Below are 24421 nucleotides of genomic sequence, written 5' to 3' on the forward strand. Positions count from 1 at the left end.
CACGGAGGGACGGGATCGGGGATCTGTCGGTACGGGCCTGTCCCGGCCGCCTTCCGCCCCGAAGCGGAGCGGGGCGCCCTAAAACTGGCCGCGGCGGTGAGCCGGGCACAGGGCACTGAGGGAAGGAAGGCGTTCGGCTGGACCGGGGTCTCGCGTATCCCCGCGGGGTGCTGTCCCGAGCAGCCGGGCTGCCCTGCCGCGGCCCCGGGGCCGAGGGCCGGGCTGTGTCCCGCGCGTAGCCCGGGCCTGCCCCGGCGCGGTAGCGCCAGTGAAGCCACAGCGGCTCTTGTGGAGCTCTCAGCTGAGCATTTTCCTTGTTGCGTGATAGCACTTAGTGAAAACAGTGCCCGAAGAATGTCTTTTCAAAGACTTCACCTTAGGGAAGCAAAGATACATTTCTTGAGCAAGGGCCCCGTCAAGGGTTATGGTGTCACTTTGGGGGCGTCTCTCTGAGGCACCTCGGGACTGATAGGAGTGTCCTAAATTAAAAGTGAAAGTATCCACCCTTAATGGTAAATGGATGATAGGAGAAACGTGCAAATAGACAGTCAGTGTGACATGCAACATTTGAAAACACACACTCAATTAGCAAAGAGGTTCTTTGGAATCTTGGCAGCAATTTGGATCACCATTGAGGTGAAAGCTCTCAAAGACAGGCCTCTTGATTTCATCCCTGTCTGCAGAGACCGCAGCAATGTGTTGCTGTTGCAATAAGTGAGCATCATGATTTGTTGTGGGTAGAAAATGGTGTCATATTTCTGAGGGAAGCGTGAAAATGCAGCCCACAACACTCAGTGGGGTGAACTTAGTAGGCTAAGAGCTGTGTGTGCCAACAAAATTTCAACATCCAACAACAAAATTGTATTTCTTCTGCTGCGTGGGAACCCTGAAGTGCCGTTCCCGGTAACGGCAACTTAGCGGAAAAAAGCCTTCAATAACAATATCAATTCCAATTGCCTCTGCTTGAGTTTCCGATACAACCACTATGCTTTAAGATCATAGCAGCTTCAGCAAATGTTCTGGTTTGGCATTTGTTACCTCTAAGTCTTTGGAGGCACATATGGAAATACATCTGGCAATAACATAGGATTGAAGAGAAGAGGCTCTTAGTGAACTTTCAGGAGCTCTCTGATGTAAAATGTATGTAGAAAAAGTATAGTCAACTTAAAGCTGTGTGCCAGTTTTTTATTTTTTCTTGACATTTGATCATACAATAGCAAAATTATTTAGCTTGGAAGGGACCTCTGGAGGTCATTGGCTCAACTCCCTGCTTAAAGCAGTGCTGTCATCAAAGTTAGAGCAGGTTGCTTCAGACCTTGTCTGATTAAGCTTTCTCTTGAAGGATTTGAAATGGAGTTGAAAGCTGGGTCTGAAATTTAGCCAAATTTGGAAGAAAGTGTCACAAGCTTTGGAAAGTTACAGAGTTCTAACCAGTGTGAATGAAGCATACTCTTGCTTAGTTAAGTGGAAGCTGTGTTTCCTCTCCATTTTTGGGGTGAGGATTCTGGTTCTCCGATTGTGCGAAAGTCTTCACTGTGCACAATGCAGAGATTCTTGGAAGATGTATTGCCCTGCAGCACTATTCTCTTAGTAGATACAAAACTGAAATATTTTTAAAGTAACATTTCTCTATGCAAAACTAAAATGACTGGCAAACCACTTTAAATAAATAAGTCATTATGCAGGTAAGATACTAACAACCTTTTAAATTTGAAGGCAGAAGTGGTGATTCCAGCATTCGCAGAGCTGCAGGGTAATCAGCTTTATTTCTACACCTTTAACAGCAGGAAGGTCTTCTGGGCAAAACCCAACTCTTGTGCCCTAGTTGCGTTAAATGTTTTCACTCAGAGATTCAGGTTTGATGGAATGAAGAAAGCTGATGTCAGCTTTTATGTCTCTTAATCTGTTCACAGCATGTCTTAGTGTATCCTGTGAAGTCAAGTCTCTGAAGAAATCGAAGCATTATTGCTTGCACTGCTCAGTGTCTACAGGTCCTGGGTAAAACACACTTTGTAGAAGAGTGTTAAATACAGTTCTTGGAGAAGCTTATCCTCTAAGTAGGAAAGACGGATGAAGAGTGAGGGAGAAAAAGATAATATAAATGGAAGCAGCTGTGCCATTGTAATGGCGTGTCTTTTAAATGTCATCACTATTTCTCTTAAATGCTCAAGATAGAAAGACATTGACATCTCTCAAGGGGAAAATTATAGAAATTAAATTGTTATATTAGTTGTGGAATCAAACTTTTCATCTGCTAATGCAAATAATTTCAGCAATCACTGGTGGCCCTGCTGAAGCTGTGGATGAAAGCAGATCAGCAGATACAGTTTTCAGTATCCTAAGGACTGTGGAGAAGGTAAGACTAGGTAAAATAAGATGAAAGAATGTTCACCAGCTCAGTTCTTGTGCAGAGAGTGTGGTCACAACACCTTTTACAAGACGTGGCAAAATTTCCACCATCCTATTTCAGCTTTTTTTCTCCGGGCAGTACCTAGTCCACCTACAATGGGAAAGGGCAAACGGCACTGGGATGCTTTTGGATTCAGTGTAAATAGCATTACTTTGACAAGAAGATTGCATGTGTATTACTATAACTATATTAAGTATCCTGTTGCCATTTGAAGTTAAGTTTCCAAATGCTTTTCTTATATGTAGTCTTTCAAGTGTGGTATGAAGATTATGTACACAAAGTTCATGTTATGGTGCTTGTCCTCAGAGACACCTTTTCTGTCAAAGTTCTAACTCGTATCAAAAGTATGTGTGCCACATCTGTTGAGTGTAACCTCAAGATGACTCTCCCACTTTCAGAACAGTCAGAGGTATTCTGGGATTAAAACTATCTTTGCCTTTATTATTATACTTACGTGGATTGAACAAAGAAATCTTAGAGGCTCCCTTTGCTCCCCACAGAAAAATGAACCTTCCTTCATATTTTATATTAGCTAGAGCAATCCCTGTGGTTACCTTATGATTCCATATTGATCCCAGTGTGACACCTACAGAATCTCTGCACCTGTTCCTGACTACTCGACTCTGCTGTACCTGCTTCTGCCAATTAAGATTTTGTCTAACCCCGGGTTTTTTTGCACACCCCATTGTCCCCCCCCCCCACCTTGGGTACAGGAATAAGGAATATTCTGATAGAGCATCTCACTAAAGATCAGTTCTCCCCATAGCCCTTGCCATGTTCAAGTCCTCATAACCTTTGAGTGCACCTCTACATTCACTTTCTGTGTCTTCCGACAAAACATACAATATTGATTGGGGATTGTTATGCATCTGTTCTGAAGTCACTTTATTCATGTTTTATGGCAGGTTTTCATGCAGTTCTACAGTACACTTTGCAGTTTATTTCAGTTTTTAAGAGATTGATAAGTAGGGTCCTTTAAGTTCCAGATTTCTAAACTAGGTTGGTATTATTTAATAGTCCCCATACTTAATTCCGCTCTTTGATTTCAGATTCTGTAAGGACCTGCAGCAAAACAACTCCACAAAAAGAAGCACCTTCAGAACAAAGATGAATATTGGGAAAGCTTACAGTGCTGTTAACATCAGCAATGGAACAGATCTAGCTATTGGCTTTACCTCTTCCACAGTAGCTGTTCTTCTATTTGGGACAAATTTTGTGCCTGTCAAGAAATTTGATACTGGTGATGGTAAACTTAATTATATTCCTTTCTTTGGTTTGCTATTTTTGCTAATAGGAATAATATTTTACCAGCAAATTACTAGAGTTTCAAGGCTGTCATCACAGCCTTAATCCAGAGTGTGTTTAGTTTTGTCTGCTGTTGTTAGGGTATAAAGCAATAATAGAGCTTCAGGATGTGGCATACCTTTGAAGAGCCTTTTTATATGTTGTGCACGTCGACAGTGATGATGTACACTTCACGAGAATTTCACAATGGAAAGTGAAATGTCCTTTGTTCTACGCTTGTGGGGATTCTCAGATACATATGGTGTTTTTATAAATAAGGTGGAAGTTGTTGGACTTTGCAGCATTGCCTTTCAATTGCAACCCTAACATAAAAACAAAAACTGAAAGTCTAATAATTTTATATGGTGACTTGGTAAGAGGAAACAATTATTCCTATTTCCTACTTGGAATATTATCACTTTACTAGGTTTGTGTTCGATTTCCATGTTTACGTGAAGCACGACCCAGTTACCAGATCCCTAGATCCCTAGATGAATAAATCTGCCATTATTGCAATATAGTACCTGCATTGCAGTCTGGATATAACCTCTGCTCTTTGTGCCAAATATGACCCTAACAAGACAATCTTAGGCTTTCAAGGGAAAGTCTAGCACAGCTGGCATAGAGTTAACAAGTCTGCCTGACCCTTCAGGAATCTGCAGAGGTAGAAGAGATCTGTCACTGACCATCCTTAGTGTCCAGGATTAGTGGAAAAGCTTCAGCTTTGAAGAAGTTTCATCCCATGCATGCATCTGTGTTAGCAGCTACTGGGGTGGTGGGAGAAGTTTGCAGCAACTGAATGTCATATTTGTCAGAAGTCCATCAAAATTTTCATGTGTTTAAGAATCAGAGCTTGTTGAAACTTTGTCTAGCAAAGTGTCTTTTGCAGCTCTGTAGGAAGAATGACCGAATTATAACCCACCCTACAAACACATCCTTTGAATAAATTGTAATGTGGTTCCCTGAAATTCACAAAGGAGGTGGCCACCTTTTTGATGTTTTTCTGTACTGCTGTATCTAAGGTAAACATATTCTGGTAAGAGATTCACACATGCGGTATTCTACAAATTCTCTGTTGTGTGCCTTTGATTTTTCCACAGGCATGTTCTTCCAGTGGATTCTCTGTGCCTCTATATGGATTGTTTCTTTAGTGGTCAATTTGATCCAGAATTGCCCCCGGTTTTGGCCTCTAGCTATGGTTGGAGGTTTTGTGTGGGCTACAGGTAAGGAATAAGAGATTCCAATTCTTGAAACTTTTCCATATATAAGATAGTACTTATTTAGTAGTGTCTTGGGGTGACTTTATGATGTGTACCCCATATCGCTGCCCTATGCCCAGGAATTAATTTTTATGCCTTTTTGTGCCTTTAAACTGAGCCTGAGAGGGGGATGGAAAAACTGAGCAAAACTTTCTCAAAGCAGTTTGTAGCTTGTTCAAGGTCACACAGAGACAGGGACTTTTCTTTCCAGCTGTGGCAGGGGAGGGAGGAGGCACCCGGCTCGCGGCTGCCCAGTCAGCTTTTGGCCAGTTGTTCAGTTTCTTTTTCTCCAGAGAGAGACTGAGAGTTGAACTTTTTTCCTTCCCTGGAATTTCGGATTTTCTCCCTTTTCCACTGGACTGCTTCAATATCAGAACACATCAGGAGGACTTTCCACTGAGCACAGAGGGCCTGGCCCTGGGCCAAGCCCCAGCTCCGAGGAGACCAAAGGGAGGACTCGAACGCTTTCCCAGGTTTTTTCTCCACAGGGAAAGATTCTACTATTTAGCATTACTTTCCTTTTCCAGTGTGTTTGTTAAATAAATAGTTTTTATCTCTTTCACTTTCCTTTGAGGAAAATTTATTTTTTCCTGAACCTGGTGGGGGAGAGGTGGTGACCTGCCTTCTCTCAGAGGATGTATTTCTAAATTTGGCCAAACTGGTGCAAGTAGTTATGCAGTTCTTTAATGTCTCACTGTTAATGGAACTTTACCCTTATAGTAAATACTGGTTTATTATGCTTATTTTGTAAGAGGCGAATTCACACAAAAAATAATGTTTAAAATTATATGGAGGAAAAGTCTATGTTCAGTGTATTTATTTTTTTAAAACCCTGTTTCTTATGACCTTGTAGCTTCCTAAATTTCTTTGCCTTCTGACCAGGCACAGAATCTAAATCAAATATATACAAGTTCACATTCTATTTTTTAACTGATTTCAGTTTTGGTTTTGTATTTCAGGCAATGTTACAGTTGTCACTATTATTAAAACTATTGGCTTAGCTCTTGGTCTTTTGATATGGGCTTCTTTTAATTTGCTGACAGGTTGGGCAAGTTCAAGGTAAGTAGGTTTTAAATCTTAAGTCATTACATAATTAATGTTACCAATTCTTCATTAATAACTGCAGTGAAAACTCACCTGTAGAATCATAGAGTCATTCAGTTTGGAAAAGACCTTTAAGATCATCAACTCCAGCCATTAACTTAACACTGCCAAGTCTACCATTAAAGAAGATTTATCCTATGTATTAAAACTTTCTCCTTCTCAGTGGAGAGTATGCAAGTTAACTATTTTAGCTTTTTGTATTTCCTCTGTTTTAATAGAAAGAAGAATGCCCAGTGATGTTATTGAGTCGATAAATAATGTATTTCTTTATGTAAAACTAGTACATATTTGTATTTTTTCTTCTGCAATGTGATCTGATAAAATAATTTAATTTCAGTTTTTAAATATATATATTTAAAAACAACACACGTTAAATTAAAGGTTGTTTTTGTAAAGTAGACATAGCTTTTTGCAAGGCAACTGAAGCGCTGATCTAATACTGAAAATATATACTTAAGCAGAATTATTTACATGAGTCAAGACTTCAAAGGCTAGGTTATAATTTAACTATTTGTATAAAATCAGTGCAACTAAGTGCAACTGGTTAAATGTTCCAGGTTTGGTTGGTTTGGAATTGACCCGGAAGAGGTATCAAGACCAATCTTAAATTATATTGGAGCTGGACTTTCACTTATAAGGTAGAAATTGATCCTTACAATGCATTTCTGTTATGTAAAATATATATTTAATAACCAACCACCAGGATGATTTAACAAGAGAATTAATATATTGGAGAATTTTTGGCAATTTACTACGAAATTCATGAGCTATCCACAGCTAGCTGGTCAGTGTTCATGTAGAAGCAGACCTGTTATCCAGTACAGGGATGAAATGGTTATCCATAAACACGGAAATATATTTTTATGCTGGTAGGCATGTTCAAGGCAAAGCAGAGATGCACAGATTACCTCCCTAGCTAGGTTATTCAAATGGTTCACTTCCCCAAATGCCATGGGAGGACAGACTGACTAGAAGAATTTCATTGAGAAAACCTCAGATTTCTGATGTTGCTTCCCTCAGTCAGAGGTACAAATCTTAATCTCATAACTATAGAAGATGCCACAGAACCCCTTCCCTGATACTTTGGGGTCCATGAGAGGACAGAGGCTTTGCATATTTTCCTGTCTGTAGTAGCTCCATGCCTTGTAAGTCTTAGGTCACACTTCAAATTCCCACACAGTGTCTTCCTTCACAATCTTTGGAAGGACTTTATTCTTTCTTTTTGCTTGGTTTTTATTTGTACGAGTGCAAACATTTTGGTCCTAACACAGAGGAAAGAGGATCTTTGGTTATGTAGCAGTGTTCTTGCTTTCCAACTGGGTGGCTGGGAAGATGGCCCTAAATCCTAGGGGCTTTACTGTAAGTGTGCTGGCAGAAGATGCACGAAATGCCTTTCAGAAAAAGAGGTTATTAAGAACATGGAGATAATGACGCTGTTTCTGATTGGTAGGAGAGAGCTGCTGCCTTAGAGTCAGGATTTTTGGTTCTGCTTTTCTTCTTTCCTAAGAGTCTGCAGCTTTGTACCCATTCCCGTTATATGTGGCACGTTAGTTTGGGAGGTACTGAGAAAATAGAAGCAGTACTGCTATTCCTACCTGATAAATTCATGCAGCTCACCACCTGCTTCCTGTTTCTGAGATATCATGGAGGAGTGACCAACAGGGAAAAAGATTGTGACCAAACATGTGTTCCTGGCAAACTGCATAAAGGCTGTGCATGTTGCTCTGTGAAGCTCAGAAGCAGGCTTTTCATTTTCGCCTCCTGTGTGGAATCTGTATGTTTCCTCTGGAGGAAACTGACATCCTTTTATACCTATGCTTACTCTGTCATTAAGAGATGAATCCTTCTTCAAATAGAAACAGTTACAGTTAGAGGAAGAAATTCCTAGATCATTAAAATGTTTTTCATAAAAGTAAAAAACAGATCCTTCCAGTTCTGATTGCAGGTATTTACCTGATCTCCTGTAGGCAGGATTAAGAGTAGTAATATTACCCTTTCTTCTCCATTTTATTCACTTAATGCATTGAGCAGCACTGAGCAATATCCCTTCTCCTTCCGCATGCTCACAAGGCCCTGTAGCAGCAGTATTCCATCCCTCACGTATGATAGAACGGTAAAAATTAACATTTTTCTGTCAGCATAGAGGCAATTCTGTGCAGGTTTAAGCTGTTCCATATAGAATTTTCAAGCATGTGTTCCATTTATGTGTGATTTAATACAAAATGGCATTGTTAGCTACAGCATCTATTGTTAATGTGGTTGTAACTACACACTGTTAAAAGGTGTTTCAATCACATTACATGAGAAGAGAGATCTATAAAGTGATACAAAAACTGATTTATTTCCTTATTTTCACTTGGGTTGTCTGTTAGCTAAGTTAAATTAATAACTTAAAATTATTATATTTGTATATTTCATAACTTATTACGATTACATATATATATAACTTTAAAGCAATTGCATTTTTTAAATATACTGAAATGACTCTAGGGTTATAATGAAAACAAAGGAATATGCCTCCAGATAAAACTTTTGTCTCTGGACACTAAATGTTATGTCCTTATGAACTGACGTGGTATTTATTTGGTGTATTTTTCTCTTCTGAGTGCTGTCATATTTCTTTTTATAAAAACTGAAGTCCAGAGTTCTTCAGCTTCATTAGAAAGCACACCTTTACTGAGAGAAAGTGTAAGTACTCTGCAGTTGTTACTTTACAGCAGTGAAAGTACATATCCATTTTAAAACAAAAAATGTGTTAGGTTTGCTAGATTTATGGCAGACTACATAAAACAACATAAGTATGTACTGATTATATCTTAATCTGTGGATCTTTGATATCATTTTGAATATTAGCAACAGAAGAGGTATTCCCAAGTGTTCTTTCTTATTTGTCAGCTTTAGATGTCTTAGAAAGTCCATTTTCATTATGATGGAGATTACATAAAAGACAAAGAGTATTACTTTCAGACAGTATGTGAGAAGAGGAAGCAATTTCAATTAAACGTTAGCTATAAAGCTGTGAGGGTGCTTAGGTGAAAGGCTGGATTTTTGCCAGGTTGCTGAGCCAGGAGATTGTCAAGGGTTGCTGACTGTCTTCATCAGCTGTGGCCAGTGGTTGGAGGCCAGTGAGGGGTACCAGATTGGCTGTCGCTCCTTTGGGAGGCAATAGCAGAATATGCAGACAGCTGGAGAGCCACAGGCTCCTCCTACCATTGTACCTGACTGTTAGAGGTCAGTCTCAGTGGCTCCCTGAACAGAGGGCCCTGAGAGTTTTCTAGCTGTGCTCAATACTCACTAGAGGAGCCAGTCTACCAGACTAAAGCACAGAAGACAATTTGATTGCACATTTTAAGAAATCAAACTAAACTAAACTTGCATGAAAACTCTTGGTTTTTTGCAGTCTATTAATGATTCTGAAGATACCACAGAGGACTCATGGGTGAACAAACTTTCTCCAGCAAAAAAGAGACTCATGTAAGTTGCTAACAGTTCTTTTACTGGTACAGAGCAAGTAGCCAGAGAAAGTAGTTAAACAGTGTTAGAGCAGAATTTGTCCTGTGGTTTCCTAGCGAAGTCACACACTAATGAATAACAGCTTTTTACATAGTAGTGTAGCGTGCATATCTATATATGAATAGTTGCACAGTTATTTAGATTATTTCATTGGCACTGTTGAGTGTGTCTAACCTTACCAATTAGGTATCAGGTACTCCTGTGAAAAAATATCATTTGGCAAAGTAAATAACAGTATCAGCTCAGTAATTACAGAGCTGGGTTTTATCAGCTGGTTGATTAGCACTCCAGCATAGAAGAAGCCTGTGCTAATGACATGCTTCCAGGTGTGGTTTCCAAGCGAACACATCTGGGGAAGGCCTGGCAGTATGGTAAGGAGACAGTAGAAGTGCTCCAAAGCTGAAGCAAGGAGATGGTGTGGGGAGTGGAGCCTACCAGGAGGACAGCAATTTGGAGATGGAGAAGGGGACTGAAGAGGCAATGAACCTGGGACGTTATAAAGATTATATAGATTGCAACAGCAAAGGTGAGGGTGGAAGCATTTTAAATTGAATTTTTGTTTGTTGTTCCCTAGCTCTGCTTTTAGGAAATCCTAGTTAATTTCCCATGTCATTAATCTAGATTGCTGGCTTTTGGGGCAGGAATTGTCTGTGTTGCTTGACCACAAAGTATAGTGAAATTAAGTGAACCATTTCTCTACTAGAAAATTTAAATGTGCTAAAATGTATTATTTTTATAGCTAGCAATTTTTTTATGATGTACAGTTTTTACCTGCAGTACTGGGCTCACGTGTTGTCTATTTCCTTAATTCATGCTAGGCTGTTTTCTCCAATTTTTGTTCTTTTATAGAGGCTGTAGCCTGGCTGTAGTAGCTGGAATACTCTACGGTTCCAGTTTTATACCAGTACTTTACATCAAGGATCATGGAAGAAGAAATGAAACTGTATACGCAGGAGCAAGTCAGTTTGGTAAGGGCTAATAGACTGCTTCTACTTTATTTCATCGTTGTGTTCTCCTGCTTTTTTAAAGGCATAGGGTGAAAACCTTGATATGCCTGAAAATATACCATGACAATTTATCAGTTCTGTACTACTTTAGATGTTGTCATAATCATAGCCCTAGCACTCCTTTTTTCTTAGAGGTGAATTACACCATTAAAAAGACTTGAGAAACATCCCAAAGACTACCATACGTAACTCACAGGTATGCTTCTGAAGGCATTAAATATTAGCACTCCCAAAATACAGAGTTTGTATGAGTGGAGAAGGAGTTAAACAAGGGCACGAGCTTGCCAATTGCCAACAGCAATAAAGGAAGAGAATATTGGTCATAACTGATGAGGAGAACAGCTATATGACAATATAAGTAATTAAAACCATGTCGTTTTTTAAATTGAAACTGTTTAACATAAGCCTAATTACCAATTTCAAACTACATTCCCCCAGAAATGTTTTCCTTAAGGTTTAGGTTATACTTTGTCAGGTAATGCCTGCAGCTGCTTAAGAGCAAAGTACTGCTGAGAACACATAATGTTGCCATTGTCATATACAATTTCTCTTGAATACTGCAATGTATATATTCCCCAGCCAGGCAAAACAGATGTTGTCATTACCATAGCTGCCTTTCCTGTTGAGAATTTACAGCTCCAAGGAGACAAGGATCACTTTGCTGCATGCTTCTGCTTTACCATGTTGGAAATACTCTCTTCAGCACATACAAAGTCCATAAAGGATTTGTTATTATTCATAATTACAGTGATCAAAATTACAATACATCCTTCAAGATTAAAAAAGGACAAAACTGAGCCGTGTTTTGCTTACATAGTCTGTGCAGTTGTCTTGCCTGTAAATGTAAAGAACAAAACAAGGATACAGGAATACAGGAACATAATTGTAGATGGTCAAGAGAGGTTGTAGTTGTGTAAAATCCCCACCCCAGTTTTGTAGCCTCAGCTGAGGATTTTCTCAAGTTTTTATTAAATTAATTGAGTAATGTAATAGAGTTCTAAAAATAACAACTCATAGAAATGCTCAGAAGCCTGTACTAAATGATGGAGTCAACGCAGCATTTAATTCATGTTTAATAGGTGTTACTGATTGTATCCATCCACAGTTAAACTGGCAACTGAGTTAGTCACAATGAGATTTGAATTTGAATTCTTAGGAGTAGCACCTTTATGCGTTTTTGTCCATATGAATGCTATCAGTGAAAATAATTTTGTTAAGATTAATAACTGGTATTTTTGCTAACATCATTCTGTAATTTCTCTTACAGATTTAGATTATGTTTTTGCACACTTCAGTGGAATATTTCTTACAAGTACCATCTACTTTTTGATCTACTGTGCAGTCAGAAAAAATAAACCATATGTTTATCCCCAAGCCATATTGCCAGGTATGTTTTTAAATTAGTAGTTCATTTCAGTTACTTCTTCAGACCATTTTGCAGTGATTAGTTTGAGTTGTGTGTTGGAATTGTAGTTCACCTTTCAAGTATCTTCATTTGACTTTTTGTCTATTTTGAAGGGGCACTTCTATTAGGTTAATTAATTAAGGTTGGGAGACAGTGATAATTTTTGTTCTATTCTGAAACTAGAACAAAATGACATTGCAGATTTTCAAAAGCTAACTGCCAGAGTGCCATTGCCCAGAAAATTGTGAACTTTAATTAATTTGCTACTTCAATTGGAGTACCTGATTTTCATCCATTGAGCATTGATTTAGATTGCCAGAGCCAGCTTAAAGTAGTTAACATACTAAAATACATAGATACAATTTCTGTATTATGCTATAAGTGTAAAACTTCCACAAATTGCTGCCTGGACCTTGCTGTGCATGTTTTTGATTGGGATTTATTTTTCTAGGGTTTGTTTCTGGTGTGCTTTGGGCAATAGCCAATTGCTGCTGGTTCCTGGCCAATCACTATCTTAGTGCTGTTGTCAGCTTTCCAATAATTACTGCAGTAAGTATATAAAGTAAAATTTCTAACTTTAAGAATTAAAATTGAATGGGTTTTTACCCTTCTGTTTTTTGGAATTGAGTTGAAATTATGATGGGTCTAGGGCATTTTTAGGCAAGAGTACAGTGCCTCCTCTGCTTGTCTGTGATAGTCTTTGGATTTTTAGGAACATGAGTGACTTTGACAAGCATCATCTTGGTCAATGTCAAGCATAAGAAAAACCAGAAGAATTGAAAGTGTGAGTCTTTAGGTTATGTAAAAGCCAAAGCTTTGTAGATGGAATTATATCAATATTAACTATTAAATTGAAGTGATTAAAAGAAGAATTATTTTATGCTTTCATCCCAGGCAGTATATTTTGGTCTGGATGTTTTTGAATTTGTGAATTTTATCCCCTAGTAGTCGTTTTGCTTAATTAAGTCAGGCTTTTTTTCTTTTTACATTTCTTGAACAAACAGAACAGATTATGTACTATTGAAAATAATGTTCTTATGCAAATGTGTGGAGAATAGGTTGGCCTGTTCTGTCTCTGTGTTACTGCTGTTCATGATGTACCTTTAAAGCATAAATTCCAATCACTAGGTAAAAGTAAACTTTGCATTTACTCTCTTGACACTGTACTAATTGGTGACGCAAAGGTGGCAAATGAGAGTCAATAAATATTAAAACCAAAGTTTTGCTTAACAGCTGTATTTTGGAAGCAAACTAATGAAACAACTTTAATAGGGATTAAGCTTTGCCTCAAGATGCAGTAAGTCAAAATAAACTCTGCAGTATGCCACCAAAAAAAAAAAACCAACAAAACTTGGGATCATTCTAATTAGAAATGGAAGGATTAATGGAAAGCTGCTTTAGTAACGTAGTTATTGGTATGCCTAAAGGGCAAGGATATAAAATAACAAAATGAAAAATGTAAGGACAGCAGTGATGAGAAACTGACTGTCTGGACTGCAGGTTCAGAACTGCTGCTTTATTTCACCGTGGAGAAAATTTTCAGAGAGGTATTCATCACATCCCTTTAAGACTTTGTTTCCCTTTTAAAGGTGCATTCCTCTCTCAGCACACATTATCTAGAAAGTGAAATAACCCCTCAAATAATAGTTGGTAATGTTACTAGGAAACAGCACCCACACATATATTCAGCATGAGACACTTTTTCCTGTCTATATCTGTGTCCCATCAGCTGCATTGAGGATGAAGAAAGGAAGGTCACTGGCCAAACATCTGTCAAGTGTTTCTCAGAACAGCTCTAATGGGAAGTATTAACAGAGCCAGTTTTTGTTTCATATTCAGATATTTTCTCATCAGAGATGAAAATTCAGATCATTGCTCCCTCAGGGGAAAAACTGTATTATCAAGACTGCCTGGAAGTTGCTGTTGTGTATCACTGTTTGCTGTTAGCCAGGAAACCTGTACAACAACATCACAGATAATCAGGAGTTTCCCTGACCTGTCTCCCTGGCTGGCTCTGTGCTTTGTCCAGATGCCAGCTATACAGGAAATACATCTATGTTCCAGTCTCTTGATATCATACTGAGCAATAAAATCAAACTTTGTCCAACTAGTTAGTCATGCTAATAAAGGAAATGTTAGGAAACATTGTGCACTCTAATTTGGACTAAAGTAAGGCATGTTATTTGGAGTCTACTGAAAGAACATGTAACAGCTGGAGCAGACTCTGCAGTGTAATTTAGAAAGAAGTTGTGCCTACTGCAAAAAAAAAAAAAAACAGTTTCTTGACTCTTTAGCCCTTCCTGAAGATTTTATTTTATCTTACTTAGTAAATATTTCACTGATGCTTATGCTTTTGTCATGAGTGCTTTACTTATACTGAATAGAAAGACCTAAATGTGTTATCCAGACAAAATTCAACCACCCTGAGAGCAGTAATGAGAAGGAGTGAATTTTAATGAAGTTGTGTAATGTACAAATTAATGTTATTCTTTAGGGTCCTGGCCTTGTTGCTGCAATGTGGGGAGTCCTTGTATTTAAGGAAATCAAGGTAATGTTATTAGGTCTCTTACCTAATACCTCTTGCTTGTCTCTAGCCCTAGAAACAGCATGACTTGGTATACAGCTGTATCTCAGATTTCTCCTCCTTACAAGTATTGTGTTATGAAACTGAAAGTGATATCATGCAATTTAAATTTTTCCAAGAAACATGAAGAACTGTGAACAATTTTTAGAGGAATGAAGATTTTAGTTCCATAGCTGTATGAGGAGCAGTGGATGTAGATGAAGACTGTAGCACAGCCAGGAGGCAGGATGCCAGGCACAGCCTGAAGACAGTTTTCATTTGAGCCAGTTCTTTCAGTGGGGGCAGGGTAATGAGCAGTTGTCCCAGTAATCACATCAACAAGTAGATTACATTTTTAGGGTCAGGTTCAACAAAGGATGCAAAAATCCCACAGAGGTTGATTTGCCTTTGTAATTACAGTGTAATGTAAAGATCCTAAACTGATACAGCAGTGATTGTCTACAACAAGCTAATTTACTGGATTTTAACATATAGGGCAGAAGTTAGTTGTTTAGTGGAATATGAAGGACTGAATGCTTAGCAGTGTAATACCAGGTTCTCTTTGCCAATCTGTCCAGGATCCAGAGGTACTTAACTTGCTATTAGAGATGATCTTTCCCACTATTTTTGGTGACTGTGTGTCAGGCATCCTTGGATCTAGAACTAGAAGTTCTGTGTCTCCTACTACAGATTAGTGTTGCATCACAGTAGAAGATCACCATGTTCGTTATCCAAATCTTCCTAACTCTCTAAGCCTTTCATTCTTTTAATACATTTTAGAATAATTTCTGCCTAAATGAAACCTAGTACTTTGTTTTACTCTTTTTTAAAGTGGTATCAATAATGACAGTATGATATTTTCATTTTTCTCTTCTTTTGCCTATACAGGGACTGAAAAACTACGTGTTACTGTCAGTATCATTTTGCGTCATTTTGGCTGGTTCACTTTCCACAGCTTTTTCTAAAGTTTGAAAGGACCTTCTGGACCAGTAGATGGTGCTAATGTTTAACACAAATAGACTGTTGGTAGGTCACAATACATAATATTTTTCAAAATGTATGTCCAACATTTACCGTAACTTGCTATAGCCAAGTGGAAAATGAAAACATTTGGCGTGAAAGAAAATATGGAAATGTTTGTTTCTGCGTTTCGTGGAATAGTAAGAAAATCAGAGGACTTTATTAATCAAAGCTAAATGATTTTATTGTTACTAATTATTAGCTTTTTTCATTCAGGTGCTAAACTTCATGTCATCATAAATTGCAGTTTACTGTTGTGATGGTGGATAGTGATTTTCGTTCTTAGTCTGGAATACTGTATGTGTTTGCAAGCTGATTTGTTTTATTAAAACATTTTGTCTTACTGGCAAATGTAAGATACGTCTTGAAATATTGCTTATGAAACTGATACACATGAAGGTAACAAAGCTTTTCTTTTATTTAGAAGCATTATTCTTTAAAATCATTAGTTTACATAGAAATGTTATCTTCCAGTCACTTCAGACTTGTGAAGGAAATAGAGTTAAAAGGGTGCTGGAAAATAAATTACTTTTGTTTCACAATATTTTCCATAACCACCACCAACACTGTGGTTTTCCTACTTGTGGCAGCTAACCTTTATATATGCAGACCATGTTGTCTGAATCTCCCCTTAGCCTTTTCTTCAGTACATTAGACAACTCCAGCTCCTGCAGTCTTCCCTTGCTTGTAACTTGCTTGTAATTTCTCTTTATCTTTCCTGATAATAGAAAGGTTTGGCTGCAAGGGACCTTAAAGATCATCTAGGTCCAACCCCTCTGCCAAGGACAGGGACGCAATTCATTAGACCAGGTTGCTCAGGACCCCATCCAACCTGACCCTGAACACTTCCAGAGATGAGGCATTGGTAGCTTCTCTGGACAGGCTATTCCGATCTCACCATCATCTGAGTAAAGAATTTCATTCCAAAATCTAGTCTAAACCCAAGCTCTTTCAGTGTGAAACCATTGCCCCTTGCCTTGTCACTGTCTGCCTGTATAAAAAGTCCTTCTCCCTCCTTTTTATGTACCACTTTAAGCTTCTGGAAGGCTGCAGTGAGGTTTCCCTGAAGTATTCTCCATGTTGGTCTCTCACTAAGTGGACTACATCTGTGTAGAACACCAAGACATGGCAGTCAGGCTTTCAAAAACCAAGAAGTGCAGCAGTAAGATTATTGGAAGGGTTCCCTTCCAGTTTGAAAGCTCTTCTCACAGTTACACATCACAGCTTTTTGCCGTCATGGCTTGATATCGTTAACACGTTCAAATTGCAACCATAATTTCTCCTTTCTCCCTTCCACCTTTCTTTGTCTGCTCTTCACCAGATTTGATCTTAGAACTGTTACTCAACCTGCTTTTTCCCATCTTGTGTTGTTTATTCCTACCTGGGTGTCAGAACTTGGTGTCGGAGAGGTTTTTCCCCTCTAAGGCATTTCTCTGATTTTGGTCTCTGTGTTAACCCTGTCCTCCAACAAGGTGGCAGCATTTTTCAGCCAGATGTTATCTGCAAATTTAATAAATGTACTCTCTAATTGCTGTAAATAATTAATGAAAATGCTGCGTGATACTAGCCTTTACTTGCATTTTGGTATCTAATACTGCTTACTTTTCAGGGAACGGTTGATTAACCTTTGAATACAATTTTCCTGTGTCCTACAGTGCTTTTACTTAGACTGTGTTCTTGGAGCTTTTACATAGCATGTGATGGAACTGTTCAAATCAAGGTATACCATGTGCTCCACCCTAATACCTGATACTGGAGAGAAAACTGGGAATTTTTTCTGTCCAGTACCCAGGTCAGGCACAATTTCTCCTTGACAGAAACTTGACTGTTACTTACCTAGCCACTGTTCTATCGACTCAGGCAAGGAAAAGTAATCTATTCACTGTGTTTTCGAAGTAACTTGAATTAATTTGGACATTTATTAATTTCCTTGTTTCTGTTTAATTTCTTAAAGATCAGTCTTAAGGGTTCCCATCTTAAATATTCCAGGAATATAGTCTGTGCCAGAAAGTTACTGATAGACAAGGAATTGGCAAAACCAAAATGCAATATCCTCAGGTTCCTCGATTTACAGATATGCTTTAATATGGCAGTTCTTCCCCGTCATTTTTTTTTCCAATGTCCCTGTTCACAGTTGTGTTGACAGTGGCCATGATCTGTTTATGACTGAAAGAGCAAGGGTGCTGTTCATTTCTGTTTACAGTGTCATTGCTGAATAGGGGCGAATTATCTCTTATTTCCACACAGGTACTGACAAAAATACTAAACCTTTAACTCACTATTGTGCTAAAATATTAAAAATGCAGTATGATATTTCTAAAGATGGTGTGGTTGCAGCACTAGTGCACTTTGATGCACCAATGCAGCTGCTCAGGCAGGATCATCTGTTTAGTTTACCACCACCTGTTAGATCACCTGTCACGTTTGGCTAAAGTCTGCAAGTACACTCTGGTCAGTGAGGAGCGTACTCCTCACTAGTCTGTGTGTTGGAGTGAAAGCTTCTCTGGACTCAGGCCCAGAGGGAAGCCAAAGCACAGGGGTTGAATTAAAACTTTTGGACAAGCTGAGATACATGAAGTCACACTAAAGTGATATAGAAATATAGATTTTTAACTTTTAGTAGAAATATATGCTACATGCCTTAAACATTAAAATGCTGCAGCAGAGACCTTAAACACAGTTCTTACTGCAGCAGTGTTACCTTTTCACAGAATTCTTTACTTTAGACAAAACATAGATGGAACTATACTGTTCACATTTTTTAGATAGAGTGTTCACATAAACAATAAGAGCTGATAGAAACTGTACACACAAATCTGTGTAGTACCTATGTAACACTTGTGTAAGGCTTACGACTGTTAGCATTAGACCAGGATAAGTTAAGAAAAACTAGAATCATGTGTTAATCTTATTGGTCAATTAACAAATATAATTTACACTTCTATGAGAAAAAATATAGAGCATATATAAGAAGCTGTTTTCTGCCTGCTGTTTGCTGTTGCTGCTTAGCTTTATCATGTACCCTTCAAACTCTGCCTTCAAGAAAGCTATGAGACTATGAAATAAAGAACTTAGCAGAACAGCAGTCTGCTCTGCTCTCTTACCCTAGTCCGAGAAAGAAGGGTAATCCATCCAAGCTCAACTTTTATGTATAGTAATTCATTAATGTCTCAGTCCTGCTCTCTAGGAGGTGCAAAGGCAGCAGCAGGACAACCAGCCTTGGGCAAGCAGGTGACAGCAGCAGGGGCAGAGAGGCAGGTCCCTGCCCTGCACAGCCCCTCTCCTGGCCAGCAGGAAGCTGTGCTCTCAGTGAGCAGTCAACTCTGCAAGAAACATCCCTCCTGCTTCAGAGGGCCCTCCGGGCCCAGCGCAGGCTGTTCCCGTGCCCCTGCATGCAGGATGGCCAGAGGATGCTGATATTCCAGCCACGCCTACCTGTGCCTGGTCCATCTTGGGAGCAGCATGGATGCAGGCACACTACCAGAGTTTTGAAACTCAAGGGCTTCATGGTGTCTAGAATTGTGATCACTTTAGGTAAAGAAATGTCACTTGAAGATAAAGAAACTCGGATGCAATATTCCATGCTGAACTGGCCTATGGGAGATGTCATAAACCTTACATTCTGTTTATCATCTTTATAACAGCCATGATTTTAAAGGCTAGGGATATTAGATTTACTACGGGAAAAAATCCCAACCAAACAAGTAACCAGAGGGGTTTTCTTCTTCACAACTAGACATGGATCCAGCTCAGCTATGTAGAAGGTACAGGGTCCTGTGGCTGCCGTTATTTCCCTGGTCATGAGAGGCAGTACTACAGAAGAACTTCCTTCCTTTCTGCTTTCCCTTCCTGCCCACCTCCACCCATTCCCTGGGATAGATGATCTTAGAGGCTCTACTGTCTTTCTTGAGGGATGCTCTTAAGTTAATTTCTAATATGGGCACAGCATCCATCTACTGGATATGATTACAGGAACAGTTAAATCATCCAGGGCAGAAGCACCTTTGCATTTCCTAGTTTTTGTACAAGATAGCTGGCTTTCTGAAAAAAAAAGACAAAAACCTGAGCTCCTGTCCGTAGCAATTGCCATGTAAATAAATGTTTGTAGTTTGATGCAGTTCTCCAGTCTATGTTTAAAGCTATCAGATGTGCAGACTTAATTGCTGACTGCTAGGGTGTTAATTAAAATTATTGCTTGTGACAGCTCAAGTGTGACCTTTATTAAAATGTTTTTTAGCAGCTATCCTATTGGATTTGACTTGTTGACTGCAAGAAAAAAATCCCACCTCTTCCAGCACTTTCTGTAAAAAATCCCATGTGGTTTTCCAAAATAGTTTTTGTGATGTTCACTTGGAATATGTTGTATAAATATTCCACTCATTTCTGAGATTTTCTTGGTCTTGACGTTTCTAGTTAGAAATAACACTGTTACTTCTTTCATGCAAGGGTAGTGGATTAACAGCATGTTTATAGAGCTATTTGTACAAAACAGTCTGGCAGTGACCGAGTTTAGTAAGAGAAAATTCTACAGCTAATATAAATTATCATGGTTCTGTTTATATCAACATATTTTTGTATAAATGGAAGAATCACATTTCTTGGAGAAAATTAAACTTTCAAATGTTTGCTTAAACAGATTTTAAGAATATGTTTGAGCTTTAAGTATTTTTCTCTGGTAATACTTAGAGGTAAAGAAGCCTGTAAAATATAGGTAAACAGAGTTTTGCAAGATTTTTGTGCAGTCTTGTGAACCAGGGGAATCAGTGTCATCTGTTTTTAGAGTTGCCTTACCTGCTTATTCCTTCCTCTGTGTTTATTATCAATGGGTATTTTGAGGCTCACTGCCCTTTCACAGTTTTATTTCTTCATATTCTTAGTAAAAATGATTTTACCTGGAAAAATAATTTAAATACAGTTGTTCCTGTCTTCAAATGTAAACAGTGAAAACTGGCGCTTTTTTATTCCTATATAAATTTTATATTTATTTATATCATAATTTTCTTTTTCAAGGTAAGTTAAATACTATTTCAACTGTCTGACCTGATCGATGAGCTTTCTTGCATCTGGCCTGAAAATAAAATGTAAATTAAGGTGCTGTATGCTAGCAATTAGTGTCTGTTTGCTTTTCATTTTGACCTTGTTTTCAAATAGAAAACTGATGTTTAATGCCCTATTCCATAATTACTAAATGACTAATGAATTCCACTTTCCTTTAGCTATATGTAATGCTGATAAATAGTGACTATGGAGCATCTTATTTTAATTGCTACTGCTGAAGTGGTGATTTCTTACATTCTTCATGCTTATCATAGAATATTTTTAAAAATCTAAAATATATTTCATTTTTAGCGTACATACCAAATAGTTCTTGGGTCTCTTACTGCACTGAAGGGCCTGTTTGAGAGTCTAACCTGAGAGAGGAAATAAAGGAAGCAGGACCTGCGTTAGTCCTGCTGCTGTCAGTGATTCAGGCAGTCATTGTGCAAGTAAGTTGGAATGATCTCAGGTTTTGGTATTCACATAGAAACAAATTCACTGGTACTGACTTAAATCACACCTAGAGGTACATTAGTTATTTCCTACGTCCTTGCATTTTTCATGCTGCAGATCTTCTAAAAACATTTCCCACAGAACTGGGAAACAAACCACACATCTCCCAGGCCAAAGCAGGGAAGAGGTGGGGAGGGAGAAGTTTTTCACATCACTGCTTAATAAAATGAGAGAACCAGAGGCAGCAATTTTTCTGTGCCCCTGGGTTTGCTGCAGTGAGGGAAACTGTCACAGCACTCTGAGCTAGTCTCCCTGAGCCTGTAGGCAAACCTCCAAAGACATGGTTTATTGTTATCATTCAGGGACCAGAATAAAAATGTTATTTGTGGCTAGAGGCTGGGGAGAGCAGCACTTGTTCAGGAGTTGCAGAAGGGTAACTGCTCCCCACCTGTATTTGTACATCTGAGCTCTGATCCCAGCTACGGAAGAGCCCAGGGAATACAAAGGCTACAGGCTCTTCGCAGATCCATCTTAGGAGAAGGGCTGATCTAGTCCATAGATAGCAATATTTCACATCAGGTGATGCCCTAACTCTGCAGTTCATTTCCAGTTGACTTTGTGCGCAATTGGAAGGTCGGAACTTGTATAAAAGTGTATCATGGCTTGTGCTCCTTGAAGCAGACTGCGCTCATCATGGTCAGAGGAAATGGTTCAACTGTTGGCTTGTCTTGCTTCCAGATGTACTTGCAGTGAGCATACATGACCTCATCATCAATTTCTGCTTCACATGTTTGTGTCTAGCATTTTTGAGTGAAGTAGTTGAAATTTAGTCCATAAATCCAAAAGCTAGCATTTCTAGCTAACTAAAGTTTTATGTGATTAAAAAATGGCCTTGTTTGGATGTTTCCAGAAGTTGGCAGAATATCACATTACGTGATGTCGGTAATGTGATCAACGAGATATTTGTTACAAATAAATTAAGCACTTGCAACTTGTGACTTGCAACACACGTGTTTTCTTGACTTTCGAGAGGCTAGTCACCACAAAGTTTCTGCCTGTACTCTTCTAACTTCGCAGACATGGAAGTAAAATGCTTGTCTTTTTCTCTTCTTCATTGATTACACTGATTATAGTTTAGAGCCAGATAGATTCCTTTTCTTAACTTAGTAGGCAACAGTTCATTCAACGAAGCAATGGAGAACTTTGCAAGAAAGGAAGATAAGCTGAACTTTGTAGATGTATTCCTATATGGGTTTGGTGATATCAAGCCATGCTATTCTTTAGAAAATCACCTTTTCTTACTTTTATTTGGCGTCCCTAATGTTTCTTTTTTTTATAGTGGTAATCCAGTTAGACTGATCCAATTAATAAACTTCTGCTACTTAATCAGGATTTCACTCATGGTTCTCATTATGTGGGTCAAGTTGATTAAAGATTATGCCACTACCCAACTGTTTGCTGACAGACACCTTGCAGCAACACCAATGGATAGGATTGTGAGGGCAGTTGTGGACTTACAGGCAAAAAATCAGCTACATTAACTTTCTTCACTGTGAAGAGGTTACCTAAGGAAATTGTGGGGATTGGGAATAGCACTTTAACCTAGCACATTAAGAGCATGTCCCTGCTACTATTAATCTGATTGTTGGGACACAACTGCTCCTTCCTAAAACCTTTTCTTTCCTCTTTGTTTTACTTTGGTGAGAAGATTTAGCTTAATTTTTTATTTTTTTTTTTACCTGAAGCTAAGCACTTTGCAAACATCTGTAAATTTACTATGCCCTGCTAGGCCTGCAAATTTATTTGTGGCTTATCCTATATAGTATAATTTCCATGCCTTTACAGATAGAATCTTGAGTTTAGTAGAAATTCAGTCGTGGCTGCTCTAAACACAGTTTTGCATATGATTTGTTCTTTATCAGCTATGCCTTACACATTGCATATTAAATATTGTCTGCTGTTCATGGCTGGGGCTGTTTAAGGATGAGATGTGTAAAGTTTTGTAGTCTCTTTCAGTTTTAAGTCTTCACAAAGTGTCACTGTGATAACTGCAACTTAAAACACAAGTATCTTGTTTACTGGGCTACCATGAAATATGCCCTGATAGGGATTTGGAGACCTCTTGCATTTCTTTCATGAGGAAGATCCAAAATGGCATGGTTAGACTCCAGCAAATGGATTTCTGAATGGCTAGAAGGCACAAAGAGCTGCGATGCCATGAAATTGCTTCTGAAAATTTAAAAGAATATAGCACTTCAGCAAAACTGTTCCCTTCTGTCTTACATTAGTTTGTTATATCTGTGTATCTCTTGCTAAAAACGTTCGCTTTGAGATTGATGGCAAGTTGCTGATGGAAAATTAGTCAGAATATCAAATTTTAAGGCTACCATTAAAACATTGCAAGGAATATCAGATTCAACTGACCAAGTTATGTGTATCTGCAAATACCTAAAGGTGTAAATATCTATATATGTGTGTAGACATGTAGAGATATACTCTAAATTAGGTCCTTTTAGTTAAAAAAAAAGGTCTGGAAGTTTTTGCAAGTAGCTACCTGAAAATGTCAATTCAGTGATTAACAACAGTTGAAAAATGCTAGCATGTTTAAAATTATTAAACAGTAGCTGGGCAAATATCACTATGCTAGTGTATAATTTCAATTCACTGATCCCTGAAATACATGTATAATGGATTTTTTAAAGTCAAAGAGAAACAATATAATCTTCCTTTTTACAGAATATTTCCTAATTTAAGTAACACAGGACCCAGCGTGAATTATAGAACCAAAATGTGCTAATAACATGTCCATACATTAATAATAAGAATCATGTTAATAAGGATTGATTAGTCACTATGGGTTATGCAAGAAAAACTGAACTCACAACAAAATGATTAGAAATGAGGTTTGAAAGACAAAAGAGAGTGACTTTTTCAAAGAAAGCATAATCAGTGTTTTGGAACTTATTCTCAGAAAAATAATACCCATTAGTATTATAAATGGGTTCTGAGGCAATTAGTGAAAGATAAGGCCATTTCTATCAGTCACTACAGCTGATCTAAACAGAACCTCTGGCTCAAGCCCTTAAGTCACCTGACTTCCAGAAAGAACTATTTCATAATAGAAACTTTTTAGTTCCAGACACAATCAGTCAAAGACCAATATTTGCAGACTTCAGTTATTCTATTATATATAGAGAGCCTATGATACTCATTTCATTTAGATGGTCATATAAATTCCATGGCCAGGTTAAGCACATAAGCACCTTTTCAGAGTAATTTTTCAACAACTCTCATTATTGAGATGTTCCCAAGCAGTGCAAGTGTTGTGGGTGGTACTGACACCCCATGCTTAAGCTAGAACCTAAA

General features: G+C 38.3%; 1 protein-coding gene across 6 annotated transcripts; it reads left to right on the forward strand.

The window, feature by feature from the left end:
* On the forward strand, positions 1–21879 carry TMEM144 (transmembrane protein 144). Of its 6 annotated transcripts, none has more exons than XM_069013573.1 (14): positions 25–96; positions 1914–1998; positions 2274–2356; positions 3460–3656; positions 4795–4917; positions 5913–6012; positions 6615–6695; positions 8664–8745; positions 9458–9531; positions 10420–10538; positions 11845–11964; positions 12434–12531; positions 14477–14530; positions 15434–21879. In XM_069013573.1, exons 4-14 carry the CDS (start codon positions 3518–3520, stop codon positions 15515–15517), a joined length of 1074 nt encoding a protein of 357 aa, XP_068869674.1. In that variant the 5' UTR covers positions 25–96; positions 1914–1998; positions 2274–2356; positions 3460–3517; the 3' UTR covers positions 15518–21879. The 6 variants fall into 6 exon arrangements, with proteins under 6 accessions (XP_068869677.1, XP_068869678.1, XP_068869674.1 ...); XM_069013574.1 differs by having other exon boundaries at positions 1914–1991; XM_069013576.1 differs by lacking the exon at positions 1914–1998 and having other exon boundaries at positions 1–29.
* The last annotated feature ends 2542 nt before the right edge of the window (positions 21880–24421 follow it).

The sequence above is a fragment of the Aphelocoma coerulescens genome, chromosome 4 (genome assembly GCF_041296385.1).
Source record: "Aphelocoma coerulescens isolate FSJ_1873_10779 chromosome 4, UR_Acoe_1.0, whole genome shotgun sequence".
Classification (NCBI taxonomy): Eukaryota; Metazoa; Chordata; class Aves; order Passeriformes; family Corvidae; genus Aphelocoma; species Aphelocoma coerulescens.

Excerpts from the sequence above, each read along its gene's own strand:
- TMEM144 (XM_069013576.1), top strand. The coding sequence starts at position 3,518 with ATGAATATTGGGAAAGCTTACAGTGCTGTTAACATCAGCAATGGAACA. Across the intron at positions 9,532-10,419 it reads CCAGCAAAAAAGAGACTCAT|AGGCTGTAGCCTGGCTGTAG; the intron begins GTAAGTTGCTAA and ends GTTCTTTTATAG. Across the intron at positions 11,965-12,433 it reads TCCCCAAGCCATATTGCCAG|GGTTTGTTTCTGGTGTGCTT; the intron begins GTATGTTTTTAA and ends TTATTTTTCTAG.